Source organism: Salvelinus alpinus, chromosome 19 (genome assembly GCF_045679555.1).
Source record: "Salvelinus alpinus chromosome 19, SLU_Salpinus.1, whole genome shotgun sequence".
NCBI classification, from domain to species: Eukaryota; Metazoa; Chordata; class Actinopteri; order Salmoniformes; family Salmonidae; genus Salvelinus; species Salvelinus alpinus.
Window position 1 is genome coordinate 51,654,185 of NC_092104.1, and position 14,849 is coordinate 51,669,033.

General features: G+C 45.4%; 1 protein-coding gene across 4 annotated transcripts in view; it reads right to left on the reverse strand.

Annotated features, from left to right (window-relative positions):
* LOC139545798 (semaphorin-6A-like) overlaps nt 1-14,849 on the reverse strand; it is a 93,707-nt gene that overhangs the window by 17,213 nt on the left and 61,645 nt on the right. Inside the window, exons 9-19 of one of the 4 annotated variants that reach the window (XM_071353979.1) lie at nt 14,746-14,834; nt 12,823-13,040; nt 12,010-12,141; nt 11,077-11,232; nt 9,816-9,989; nt 8,797-8,937; nt 8,553-8,630; nt 6,539-6,597; nt 5,922-5,942; nt 5,708-5,749; nt 3,492-3,647 (exon numbers count right to left, since the gene is read on the reverse strand). In XM_071353979.1, the coding sequence (XP_071210080.1) occupies nt 3,492-3,647; nt 5,708-5,749; nt 5,922-5,942; nt 6,539-6,597; nt 8,553-8,630; nt 8,797-8,937; nt 9,816-9,989; nt 11,077-11,232; nt 12,010-12,141; nt 12,823-13,040; nt 14,746-14,834 (1,266 nt within the window). The remainder of the gene's footprint in view (nt 1-3,491; nt 3,648-5,707; nt 5,750-5,921; nt 5,943-6,538; nt 6,598-8,552; nt 8,631-8,796; nt 8,938-9,815; nt 9,990-11,076; nt 11,233-12,009; nt 12,142-12,822; nt 13,041-14,745; nt 14,835-14,849) is intronic. The other 3 variants (XM_071353980.1, XM_071353981.1, XM_071353982.1) reach the window with 3 other exon arrangements.

Genomic DNA, 14,849 nt, shown 5'->3' on the forward strand with positions numbered 1-14,849 from the left:
AACCCTTGAATAAGTAGGTGTGTCCAAACTTTGACTCGTACTGTAAATAGACTCAATAGGAGATGGCATATCATTGTTTCTCCCAGTTCACCTAAATATTACATTGCAGTATATACAATCAGAGGCTTCCTGAGTAATTATGTTACTTAGACATTACAATACAGGAAATTAGATCGCTGAGCAGTGAGGACCTCATTTCTATTATTCCCTTTATTCAGAGTTTCCTAGTAGACTTTCCAGCCTGATAATGGTGAGTGTTCAAACTGAAATGACATCTTGGCACAGTAATTGGCACCACTCCAAGGTTGTGCCCCTATCATGCCACTCTCCTTGGTACACAGGTGCCAGTCAACTGAAGCTGAAAATAACCGATCTAGATGCAACTTGCTAACTGTCTGTCTACTCCAAGTGTAAAATACCAACACTGAAGGTAGTGAAAAAACATCAGAATTGGGCTGCCTGTCTAAACATATCCAATGATGTTCCTGTGTAACTTCATGGGGTTAAACAATACAACTCAAAATATGTATCCATGGAGGGATTAGAACAGTGACTGTGTGTAACGGATGTGAAATGGCTAGCTAGTTAGCGGGTACGCGCTAGTAGCGTTTCAATCAGTTACGTCACTTGCTCTGAAACCTAGAAGTAGTGTTGCACCTTGCTCTGCAAGGGCCGTGGCCTTTGTGGAGCGATGGGTAACGATGCTTCGTGGGCGACCGTTGTTGATGTGTGCAGAGAGTCCCTGGTTCGCGCCCGGGTCGGGGTGAGGGGACGCCATAAAGTTATACTGTTACATTGATGCTGTTGACCCGGATCACTGGTTGCTGCGGAAAAGGAGGAGGTTGAAAGGGGGGTGAGTGTAACGGATGTGAAATGGCTAGCTAGTTAGCGGGTACGCGCTAGTAGCGTTTCAATCAGTTACGTCACTTGCTCTGAAACCTAGAAGTAGTGTTGCACCTTGCTCTGCAAGGGCCGCGGCCTTTGTGGAGTGATGGGTAACGATGCTTCGTGGGCGACCGTTGATGTGTGCAGAAGGTCCCTGGTTCGCGCCCGTGTCGGGGCGAGGGGACGGTTTAAAGTTATACTGTTACATGTGCAACAGACGACCAAGGCCACAGAGCGACGGGAGAGAATTCCTCCCTCCCTCCCTCCCTTCCCACCTTCCCCTCGCCCTGTCTGGATAGCTTTTGTAATGAACCCATAAATTGGAGACACACAGAGATGGCCACAGGTTGGCGGGGCAGAAAAGGGAGAGATGGGGAGGACGGGACTCGTTGCCTCAGACGGGGCAGGGGATAGATAGATAGATAGATCGATCGATAGATATAGATAGATATGACTTCAGTTGGCAGAGGGTAGGATGTTCTATAAATATGGTTAGTAATACATTTACACTACATAAGGTACAGCCTTGGAACATTCCATCTCGACAGATGAAAGGTCTTGTGGAAGGGAGACTGTTCACAATGGTAGCAGATGGTGGTGCGGGGAGAGGTAGGGGGGGGAGGGAGGGTCGCGGGAGGGAGAGGTGGGATATCACACGGATAGATGAGCCCAGACACAACGGTGCAAATGTACTGGGACAGCAAACCAAGCAACATTGGTGCTCTTTTCTGGCAGAGGGTGAACTATTAAATATCCACAGTGCGGATACTCATTATTTTACCATTCTAATCATTCCAATGTGTTGCCCTAATACATATTGGTACTGTAATATTCATTAACAGATCCCACAAATGAGTGAGCTTCAAAATAGAAAGTTGGAATTTTATATCATTTTAATTGCAAGCAAGGATTAATCTGGGGGCTCAGAATTTGGGCAGTTATTACATCTGCAATATTTATAGTTTAATTTGTTTAATTAATGTCAATGCAACTACATTTAGTTCAAAACATCTGGTGATGAAGAATTCAGATTTCCCTGTATGTATGTATTCATGTTCATTTGGCTAAGATGGAGGTTTGATGACTCTATGGTTATGCTTTGAGACAGTGGCTGTCATACCCTATAACCTTAATGTGTTAGATTGGCACTCAGCACTATGTTTTCACAGTACATTTGGCACCTGGAGCTAGGAATGAGAAGAGAAGTGCACCTGCACATGGGAAAGAGGGATAAGGACATAAGGAGATGAGTACTGTCGAAAGTGGTGCTCAATTGCCATGCAGCGATGGTTTAAGCTGCATGAAGGCAAAACGGAGCTTAATACATCAAAGTAATCCAAGCAAGAACATAAATAGTCAAGCCAGAGTTTAAAAACCAAGCCATGCAAACAGTCACAGAACCAAAACAGACAATATCATCAGAGCTCACTTTCATAGCAAAAAAAACCCAGCTAGAGCTGAAACTGAACTGATAATACAGAGACAAGCTGCAAAAGTGACGTTGAAAAGAAAATAGAAAGAAATACTGTGAGAAGCTTGAGTTTGAATGTGAGCCCTTGTTGCTGTTAACTCGGTTGCCATGATGGACGGGGCCAGCCAGGACCCAGGTAACAGCAACGAGGGTAGCAACACCATGCCGTATTCTCTGCCACCATTGTGTCTGTCTGGTCTGCCTACAGGTGTCTGCTTCCAGCTTCCAGAGAGGAAAGCGACAGGAGAGAGACGGCTAGCTCACTGAGCTTCACCTAGACTGCATCACCATTCTCCACCCTTCCAGTCTTATCTCACAATTTCCATCATGGATGGTGACAATGACAATGGAGGAAACTCCCTCCAGTCAATATTTTCACCAATGCTTTTAAATCTGTGATGGGAAGTGCTCACTTCAGGAGAAGGGTGGAGAATTGTGACCCATCCCTACAGTACAACCCCAGAGACCTCACACACTGCCACGTACCAGAGAGAGAGAGAGAGATAGACTCCTCCTCCCTGATGACCTCACCCTAACACACAGTCCTCTAGCTGTACTCCTCATTGGTGCGTGTGTGTTTTGTGGATATCTATGAGGCCACCGGTCACCTCTAATCATCCTTATTGATGATCAATATCTACTCATGGTAACCACTCATCTAATAAGATGACTCAGGTAATGTACCAATGAGACATTACATTTGGTGTAATGGAACTTCTAATGGTTTTCCTGCTCTATTACGGTACATGACATTGATCATGCCAGTGTAATCATGGCTGTGTTTTCTCCCGGCATCTTTATGTGTCTGGGTTTAAAGTGACCTTGAGCCAGCTGGGATGTTAAGACAGCAAGAAAGGGCATTCAATGTCATGTCCCTGCACAAGATAAAACTGGGGCCATCTTCTTGGGGAAATAAATACAGTGAAATCTTCCTTTTTTTCCTGAAGCGTAATGGTCTGTGTATTACATCTCCTCAGGGACATTAGAGTCTTTGTTTAATAAATCTCTCTCTCCGGGGCGTGGCAATTTGTTCTCTCCTGACACTGTTTCAGTTCCGGGCTAGTCAGCTGGAAGCAGACACAGTAAATCTCATCCCTGCCACAGGAGAAATTGACTTTTCTATTCCAAGGCTTACCATTGGCATCCTGCTGGGTCTGAGAGGGCACTGCCATATAGGGGTCCCTGTTATCTGAGGGCATGGGGGTGTCCGCCTGCTCCACCATGCCGCCCCGACCCAGTGGTCCTCCTGCAGGGGGATGGGCCGTGGTGGGGAATGGGAGAGTGGGATGGCCTGCCGGACACAACACATGTTAACTCTCCTCACACTCTCTCTCTCACACAGATGTACATACGCACACATACGCACACACACACACTCGAGGAGCAGATGGGCTGTGCGAAGCTACAAGACAGTGTGCCTGCCTGCCTAGTGAGGCGACCCTGGACAACTGATTACTGGACCCTGTATCTCCAGGGAGCTGTGACCTTGCAGGAAGGGAGAGATAGAGAGTCTCTGAGGAGGGGAGAAACTTTCCTTTCCTCACTCACATGTCATGCTGCCGCTGGCAAGAACTGAACCACCTCTCACAATCACCTCAGGGAAGCATACCTTTGATATGAAGACCAAGAAAAAGCCCAATACCTCCCTAACAATCCTCCCTTCTCTTCACGTCCCAGGCTCTCCTCTACCCGTTACATTTCAATGTCAATCTATCAGCTATATTTAGTAGAGCGCTTTGAAAAAGCTCAACTTCAAGACCAAATTAATCATGAGGGGTAAGATATTAATGTCCTCTAACCTAAATTACCCTTCTGATTACACTCCTTAATGACACCCTGCACTGCTGGCTTATCGCTGGCCACAGTTAAAACAGGACTAAAACTAGACCCTACCATACTCCGTTATTTTTCTATGCTGTATCAATATCAATATTCGTTCTACCTCCGCCTTAAGTTCCAGTCTGTATATTTTGGTGGCTCCTCTGACAATAAAACCATATAAATCACATTATCACATTACCATCCCCACGTCTCTCCTGTTTAGAGCAATAATTTGAGGCTACTCCCAGGCGGTGAGCGGCCATACTGTAATCAACAGCTCGTATGTTAATCAGGCCAGCTCACAGTAAACCATTTCAAAACGCTTTCTCATGAGTGGTGGTTGTGGATAGAGAGGCTGGTGGGGGAGGGGGAGCGGTGGTAGGGGGCCGGGATTGTTGCTGTTGGTCTTCCATGCACAACAGCCCCGCAGCCTCCGTGTGGCAATCATTAAAATGATTTATTTAACAATGCACCGTGGGCTGAGAGATTAGCGTGACAGGACTATTTTATAATTCATTTTCTACGGCCAGGGGAAGTGCAATTCAGGCTGATGACACACATACGGAGTAGGAGGATCAGCTCCTTGGAAAAGAAAATCCTAAACTGCCGACTTGTGCAGATATCTTTTTTATAAATTAATTAGAGGCAGTGGCTTGTCTGGGGAGGCATTTGCAGTTGCATTTAAATATTATATCAACAGTCTGTGTCGGAACCTGAAATGCTTGGGTTTGACTGCCTCAAAAACACAGTCAGACCTTGGGGAGAATAAACACACTACTGCTGCATTGAAATAGCAAACGCTTTGTATTTGACCCGAAATCTGACAGGAAGAAATGGGGGAAATTGGGGAGAAACACAGGGGGTAGAAAATAAGGAGTGTGGGGGGTATTTCTGGAATGACTTCAAATAATTGCTATTCTTGTCATTCCTTATGGGAGTGTGAATCTTGTACAGCTCAAGTGTGATGTGTGAGGTGCAATGGAAGACTGTGACATCGCTGCAGGCTAACCAAGACTGTTTATCATTTTTCTTCATAAGCCTGCGGGGGGAAATGGTTTCGATCAACCAGCACCAAGAATCAAGCATAAACACACTCGATGGGTGTAAGTGTGGAATTTAATTGTGCAGTCCGTCTGCGTGTGTATTCATGCTGCAGCCTAAACTAGTGGTATTGTGCAGCACGGCTGTGGGTTTGTATGAAAAATGTCGCCGCTTCCTATGTTAGCCTTTGTCAACAACCCTCCATCTTTTCCCATGTGCCCTGATGAGTCTAGTCAACCACAGTGAACCTCGGAGGCCTTTTCTATTAACAACAAGATCCATCCAATTAGGGAATAAAAAGTCAGGACAAATCAATACTATTGCATTGCAGTCTAGGGATCTTTCACAGCAGAGCAGGCCAGGGCAGGAAGAGGGTGGAGGGGAGAGAAGGTCTGGACTCTGAACACTAGGGAGTGGATTTAGGGAGGGCGCTAGAAGCTACAGTACTACACGTTAAAACAGACTGGGGGAAAACAAAAGTAAACTGACCATAGCGAGCCCTTTCATGACCATGAGGACTGGACTGAACATCTACAGAAAGAAAAGGGAATGAATTCAATTAAAGCTCAGTTCGTTTAGTCACCTGTGAAATAGTGGGCAGGGCTTCATTTCGGCGAGAGCAAAGAATTGATAGAAGTGAAGGGCTGAAAATAAATAAGGTTGAGGGTAGGTATCATCTTGTTCATTTAGTGTGGTTACTTACCGTTGAGGGCCACAAACGTATCTGAAAAGTCAAAGGAAAGATGTGTTAATGTTTTCAAAGAGCAAAAGCTAAAGCTGCAAGATGAATGATACATTGGCATGATCATTCAATAGCTTTTCATTCACCTCTTTAAAGTAATTGAAGATCGTAACTGAAGATAGGCATTCTCATCCATTGTGATCTATAGTGCTTCTCTGGTTAAAGGATTGTGAAGTGTTTGTTTTCTTATTTTCTGCTAATTAATTGGTATTAACCAGAAACTAACACAGAGCTATGTGTTCTACTCTAGTCTATACAAACAATTGTTGTGTAAGCCTCTTTAGTGATGTATTTTCTATTTTATTTAACCTTTATTTAACTAGGCATGGAGCTGTGTGTGTGTGTGTGTGTGTGTGTGTGTGTGTGTGTGTGTGTGTGTGTGTGTGTGTGTGTGTGTGTGTGTGTGTGTGTGTGTGTGTGTGTGTGTGTGTGTGTGTGTGTGTGTGTGTGTGTGTGTGTGTGTGTGTGTGTGTGTGTGTGTGTTTTCTGCTGCTTGTGGTGGGGTGAAAGACCTGTCCCTATCCTGTAGGACAGAGGCACATTGAGCCCAGATCAACAGAGGGAAGAGGCCTGCTTACTTTGGCAGTCTCCCAGTCCATCTGTGTTGCCATGCTCCACGTCCTGCTCGAAGGCCGATCTGCATAATTAACAGAGACATCATGGTAAAATACTGAGCGCAGGCCTGGACAGATCTGGACTCACACAGGATGAGCACAGGCACAATCAGCCAGGAGGACAACCGTACTGTCTACCATCACTATCGATATAGGTCTACGGTCCAATCATCTAATCACACGCATCGGGACCAGGGGCCAGGCCAATGAGGAGGAAGGAAGGTGGACACTAGGGCAGTGGAAGCTCTCGTGAAAGAGATGCCATTTTCTCCCAGCCATGCTCTTTGACTTTCCTGAAGGACCACCAACCATGCAGTGAAACAGAGCGGCCAACTTGTCAGAGAGATTACAATCACGGATGACAGCCCACACTCCGTAAATCACTGCTCACAATCAGAACGTGGATCATGCTCTACACAGGCCAGTCTACAAGGCTTCAAACCAGAAGAAGGATCTTAATCAAATAATTTTGTCTGAAATGCAGAAAGAAGAAATGCACAACAAAATCCATCTCTTGGTATCTCCTAATCTGCTAATCTGATTTGTCTATCATAGACACATAGTCACGAACCAGACTCGCTAGATGCATGAACAAAACCTTAAAACCTTTCCAGACACATGCTGCATAGTTTTTAATCTGATCTCGATTTATCTAGCATTGGCTTTCTCAGGGAATACGCAAGAGGGAGGTGCAAGTGGGAACCTGTTATTATACTATAGTACAGGTGTTAGCATGGGGAGGAGTAGTCAACAGCAGAACCACATCACATGCAAGCTGGTCAGGGGGAATATGCAGGTGACGAGGGACCAATCTGTTTTCAGACATTAAAAGAGGCATCTTGACATGAAAGAGCTGGCAAATCATCCCCCAAGTCCAGATGGATGTGGAGAGGGAGAAAGATAGAGTGAGAGCGAGAGAGAGAGAAAGAGAGAGGGGGAAAGAGAGAGAGAAAGTGTGAGATTGGGGGTAAGAAAGAGGGGAGAGCGAGAGGGGAGAGAGAGCGAGAGGGGAAAGAGAGCGAGAGGGGAGAGAGAGCGAGAGGGGAGAGAGAGCGAGAGGGGAGAGAGAGCGAGAGGGGAGAGAGAGCGAGAGGGGAAAGAGAGCGAGAGGGGAAAGAGAGCGAGAGGGGAGAGAGAGAGCGAGAGAGCGAGAGAGAGCGAGAGAGTGAGAGAGCGAGAGAGAGCGAGAGAGAGAGAGAGAGAGAGAGAGAGAGAGAGAGAGAGAGAGAGAGAGAGAGAGAGAGAGAGAGAGAGAGAGAGAGAGAGAGAGAGAGTCTCTCTCTCCAGGACCTGTTGGTATTAAGGCCTTTTGTTAAACACTGGGACGTGTCCGTCCAAATGCTATCAATAGCTCGCCACAAAACCAACAGATAATAGCTCTCGAAACCCCACTCACTCACTTAGAAATATTGTACAGTAAAAAGTGAGGTCATCTAACCTCCTAATGCCTCTGTCTACTCAATTTCCAAAGTGGAAACTCAATCAGAACAGTCGAGAGGCCCAGGCTTTAGAAATAATAATAGGATATCGTAATGTAGCATGCGAGACCAATCATTTGGATGGGATTAAATTCATTTAACATCAAAAGCTGTTCCTTTATTATGACTTCATCTGTAAAATTGGTTTCCACCCACAGAAACCTCATATGCTGTTTGTTCAAAATGCATCTAGTTCTGTGTCATAAATATAGCTACAAATTATGGTGACCATCAACCCCCTCCTCGCAAACCCATGACCCAGTCCCAGTCCCAGCCTCAGTGCCAGAGCAAATATCCCTTTCCTTCCATCAGCCTTTCCAATGGCCATTTCAGCTAGAAGAAAATATAGAGCACCACAAAAATGTGACTAATCATAGAAACTGCAACTGTATAGATAGAGTGAAGTCATTGAGGTCACCAGTCATCACATGGCACAGATCGTATTATGACTACTGTACATGAAATCGATAGTATGATAGTGAGAATGAGCAGGAACGTACTTTGGGTCGAGCACCACCTGTCTGCATGCTCCTTCGGACACCCAGCCGCAGTAGGGATCCCTGGAGGCAATACATGATCTGGAGGAAACACACCACAGACACACACAGCTCTCATCACAGCGTGTATCTTAACAGCCTTTCTTTTACTTTCCTGATGACTGATTAGTTATGACATTACAAATGCATTACAAAAGCCCTGAATCTAAGAGAATGGATGGATGCAGGGTTTTATTTCTAAACCTACTTCTTGCATTTGCCATGCCTCTCACAGCGAGAGAGTGGCACCTTGACCACACAGGAGGTGAAGGCCACAAACAGAGAGTGGCCCTGGTTGTCGATCTGCATGCTGACGATACGTTTGTCGTCCACACCATCGATGCTGCACCTGGATGGGGAGTTAGAGTTAGCGACAAGGCAGAGAGAGAGACAGACAGACAGATGGATGGCATGAGTTGTCAACACTAACAGAGCACTTAAAACAGCTCCAGTCTTTGTTGATAGGAGCTCAAAGCCCCACCCAAGCATCTTTGTCTGCGGGGTATAAGAGAGCCCCACGCTAATCCCCCTATGCAGAGCATCCATCTACCCCAGAGGAGGGATTTACCTCCAGCCCTGCATTAGAGCCCTCAATTAGAGCTTATAGTCCATCTACACTATGTAATGCATGGTGGGCAAACCCAGATCCTGATCCAACCCAGCAAGTCACTTGCGCTATCCACTCAGGCCAGATGGTTGCGGGCCAGAGACTGCTCTGCCCATGCTATGAAGACAGGGGGGAGAGGGAAAGAGGGGGCTCGTACTTTATTCCACACCCACCCATGTCACGTGCCGCTACAATGTTGGATAACAAACGCCCGTCACCTTGAAAGCCCTGCCTCTCATCCCCGCTCACTGACTCTACCCCATCATCAGGCCTGTCATGTAAATATTTGCATTGGCAAGGCCCAGGCAGATTTTTCCCTCATTTACTTCCATTCCAAATATTCTAAAAGCCCCTTCATAATGTATTAAGGAGAGATCTCAGTCTGGCTTTAAAGACTAACACAGTCCCTCTCTGTTTTCTTTAATCATCCTGCATTTGTAAGAGTAAAGCTTTGCGGTCTGAGCCCCCGTTACTGAAGCTCCAGGGCCAGCTCTTTAATTTAAGAGCTGTGGTCAGTGCAGTGTAACCTGATGAAAGGCTTTAAATGATAGAGTAGCCATGTGGTGGGCTGGGGTAGTGCTGCTGGTTTAGGTAGCATGGCTGGGTAATGGAATACACACTTCTCCGGGTTATACACGTTGAGCTCCTCCAGAAAGAGACTGTCATTCAGCAAACCGCTGTTCGTCTTGGCCAGGAATTTCAGAATGATCCCCTTCTCCGAGCCCAGGAAAACGACAGTGTGATTCCGATAGGGTCCCGCAGCGTTGTCCACGGAGATCCGGGTGAGCCGGTATCTGGAAGGGATATGAAATGCCGGGAATAACACATTTATGAATTTCCTGATTTAATTTTTGGGGCTGAACTCCACTGAGTGTTATCTAGAGGAATATCCAATTACATTTAGACCATGGAGCTCCTAGTGTTATCGTGAGGATGTATAATTTGCAGATCCATACGCAAATACATTTTCATAGCTATTCATTCAGTGAGATGGAAATTATTAAAGACATTATTCAGTAATTTAAGGACCCCCTCATCCTCTCCATCTGGCTGTTTAAAGACATCTCTCCTTTACACAGGGTCACAAGATATAAAACATGTGCCATGCCTGAACGCTGGAATGAGAGCACAGGATGATTTTACATTACCCGGAGTAAATGCGCACATCACAATCAAATTAATGAGAAGAGGCCTTCTCTCCCACTCGAGCCTGTTTGGTTTGAAATGACATTGAATGTCTGCGTTCACTATGCCCATGGTTTTGTACCATAAACAATAACAGCAAGTATGATATGGTTCTGTCCTATTAAGAATAACAACAACCTCAAGAACTATGCCCATGATTTTGTCCCATAATGGGACATCTTAAGAGGGACAATCTACAGATTGTGACTGGCTAGATGCTGGAGCATACTGTACACCGGGGAACGGAATAGGTTTTCATAGTTGATAGGATTTGATAGTCGACTCCAATTTGTAACAAAAGCTTGAATTCAGAGATGTCCCTTTGGGGAATAGACGAGATAAAGTCCTATTACAAAGTCAGTTTGCAGTTGACTTCCTGTGTCAGAGTCACACTACACACAGAGGCTGTGACATAGGTACTAAAACCGCCTCTCCACCATATGCCCTCATAAAAGTGACTGCTTTAGACTTGTATAATGCTTTTAACTGCTGACATTGCATGTAACATAACACTTTGCTATGTGCCCTGCCATTTAAATCACAAATGTTACTACGATCTATTTATGTAAAGATTCCACCGGTTATTACAAATAGTAATGCATAATGCATGCATGATGTTGATGAAATCCACCCATAACCCAGACCTATCTAGCAAGCTAGCTAGCGTACCATCCTAGCTAGTGATGCTATACTCACCGCACCATGGTCTTGAGAAACCAGGGCCTGTTAGCGATAGAGGGAACAGCTTCATCCATGAGAGGGTGCTGCTTGATGAAGTTCAGGGTGTCGTCAGGGAACTCGTTGGACACCTTGTACTTCTCTAAGGACGAAGAGCCAGCACAGCACCCGGGCCTGAAGTGGATGAAAGCAGCAGGGAATCAAACAAGAGAGAGTCCGAGAGCGGCCATTTGATCTCTTTATAAGGACAGAGGAGCAGAGGAGAGGGGCCCTGTAAAAGTGAAGCTGCCTTTGATAGGAGATCCGTTCAAAGACATCTCACCTCTCGACAGCCATAAAAAGTTTTTACGAGTACTACGGTACACCCAGGCTAAAGAATCCACCAAGTTATCCACATTGAAACGGCCCGATTCAATCTCTTTTCCATGGTAGACACTGCAGATTGTAATAAGGTCTACAGTACATAAAGAGAGCACGAGAGGCAGATCAGTCAGGGAGACGATGACACACGGCATGTCTGCTGCTGCTGCTGCTGCTGCTGCAGAAGAGACAGTAAAAAAAACCTGGGCAACATTGTGAAAACTCCCTTCTGTTTGTCTGCTGATAACGTTGACAGAAATGATATTGAATAAACAAGATGTAGATTTCAGATCTCATTAACACCTGACCTTGTTTTACACAAACACATCATTTTATGCTAATCACCAGGGGTGGTATCCTGTTGCTCTCCGCATCATCAGCCATACGGGGATATACACCACTTACGATCCCCCTCCACAGATCTCGGTTTTTAGAGAAAAAGAGCTGCTCTTTGCCGGGTAATTAGGAACACAGAGATGGAGATTTATCAGGCAGCCATCTGGAATATGATCTCATGCTTTGTTTGCTGATAGCGAGCTTCTTTCATGCTGCGGGTGTGGCTTTGTTTGTGTGTGGGAGAGGGGGGCATACCTTGGTTTTGGAACTTTGTCCTCAGGAACAGGTGTCCAGGTGGAATCAGGGGACTTCTGCTCTTTGAAACGTCCCATGAACGCATTGGCCACCTCAGCCATGTCATAGGCGCAGACAGCCGACCCAGGAATGCTGTATATACATCCCACCCCCACAAAAAAAAAAAAATCAGTCCGATTGATAGGACTCCACTGTGCAAACTGCGCATAGCATAGCTCTGAATCACTATTTCCCAGTCATTTCTTATGGGCATTTCAGCTGCCTTGGCATTAAGAGACAGCATGTACAAGGACAGGATTGTGGCGGTTACTGAGCTGTTATTCTGTTAACCTCGTGGCCAAGGCTGTAAATCTTAGTAATCAGCCAGCGTTGGCTATGTACAGAGCGAGAGGCAAGCCATGCTGCCAAGGAACTTGGTTAAATGAATGGCTAATAAATCCTGAATGCTACCTCCAGTCAAAATCTGTTCCCTCTCATTTCGCTCACTAACTGCGATTCATGCCCGGATCAAATTCGCTTATAGAAATTCCAAGCCGCTTCATTGACTTTTAATGCCCATTAACCATGCTCAATTGCATTGTCACAAGCAATTGTCTTATTGCCTAAAAACCACCATAAAATGGGAATTACAATATGTAGCAGCTCTACTGCTCCTTTGTAATTTCAATTTAGATAAAAACTCACACTTAAACGATTCTACATTCTCAATATGAATAATGCAGGAATTACATTACGCACCTGACCAAAGGGCATGCAACTATTGTGACAGTGAATTACGCGCTGGGGTGGCCTGGGAAATTGATTTCCTCGTACCTGTTGTAAGGTGTGGAGAAGGTTGCCATGACAACGTCGCGTCCGTTGATGTGGATGACGTCGGTGACGGCCTGCAGGATGTTGAAGTAGAAGTGGGAGTCTCCCGGGATGGAGCAGTTGAGACGGGTCTTCAGGAAGGACGTCCACTGTTTCTCCAGAACTCTCTGGGAGCCGCCCCGGTCGCTCTTACACACCCTGGCCACACGGGGGAACACCACCTGCACAACGCACACACACTCAGTGGATATTTCAGACACACCCAGTTTCAAGTTTTTACGTTTTAGTAGTCTTATGTACGGGATACACATGGCATACACCGTCCGAACAAAATGCTTACTTGCAGGTTCCTGTCGACAATGCGACAACATCAAGAAATAAGAAAAGATAAGAAAATGAACATAAAGTAAATGGCTCAGTAGAATAGAATAAACATTTTAGCATAAGCATAATACAGGAAGGGACAATTTATAGTCCAACATTTACACGTGTTTTGGGGAAGGGGGGATTGGGGGCAAGTTTTAAATTGTGCAGTGAGTGCACATGTGCTATGGAATGTGAGAATCAGAGCAGGTGGTCAGTCCAGTTCAAGTGTTCAGAAGTCTGATGGCTTGTAGATAGAAACTGTCTCTGAGCCTGTTGGTATCAGACCTCATGCTCTGATACCGTCTGCCCGATGGTAAGTGAGAGAACAGCTCGTGGCTGGGGTGTGTGGGGTCCTTGATGATCCTGCGGGCCTTCCTCAGGCACCGTTTGGATAGGTGGGAGCACGGTTCCAGTGAGGGCCTTGTGCTCCCGTACTAGGCCGTGATGCAACCGGTCAGGACGCTGTTGATGGTGCAGCAGTAGTATTTAGAGAGGACCCGGGGTGGCATGCTCAATTTCTTCAGCCGTCTTGACCAGAGTGGTCCACGACAAGTCCTCGGTGATGTGGACACCGAGGACCTTAAAACTGCTGACTCACTCCACTGCAGTCCCGTTGATGTGGATCGGGGCATGTTCCCTCCTCTGGTTCCTGAAGTCAATAATCAACTCCTATGTTTTGCTGACATTTACACCACACAACTGTGGTGTGGCTGTTCTCCTTATTCCCCAACCAGCTCACTCACAGAAGGTACAGCTTATTACTATTCGGTCTCCATAACTAGGCAGATCTCTTAGACCAGAGCCATGGTCTTGTAAATATGAATCATGCATAAATATACAACAGCACTAATGACTGTGGAACTTCTTACATTTCAGATTGTCAAAAGAAACTCCAGTTAATCAATCAGAAAGTGCCATTCCTCTACCGCAAATGATCAACCAAACCACTTTGCGCACTACTCCACATGCTTCGTTATATTGATATCCCTTTCAAAAATAACCAGAGAATTTCACTTGGTATTCATGTGCAGTACAACACGTCAGTCGAAATTGGGTGAATACACCCCCTCCGCCTCCATTTAATCAAAAATACATAATGTTTATATAATTATATAATTTCCTTGTAGGTACCCAATTAAACCTTCTCCATGCAAACTGAAATGAAAGAAATAATCGAAACATGTTTCATATCCCTCTGGTCTAAAACCTTGAATGAAGAATAAAGTAATTTTCCTTTCCTCTCTTTTCCTGTCTGTCTGTCTCATTTCGAAGTAAAACTTCGAAACCCTTTGAGGAAACAGCACGAGTGAGCAACAGGTCAAACAGTAGCACGGACATGCAAGTCAGAGAATATATTTAGACTTCAAAATGACTTTCCAGGCGGCATTAACATGTTTTTCAACTATTTTTAGGCCTACATCCTGCAAATGTTTTTTCTGTATCGAAAAAGGTTGACCATTTTGGTCTTGCTGAACGCCCTTCCAGATACTTGATACACCCACTTCCTGTTTACTTCCCAAAGCTCTCCTGAAAAGGGACAGACAACCCCAATCAGCTTACCTTTCCCATTGTGTTGTACTCCATGGCAATTTCTCGATAGAAGAAGTAGATGAAGTCACCGTAGTTAACTGCCTGTACAAAATACGGCTCTGTAAAAAAAAAGA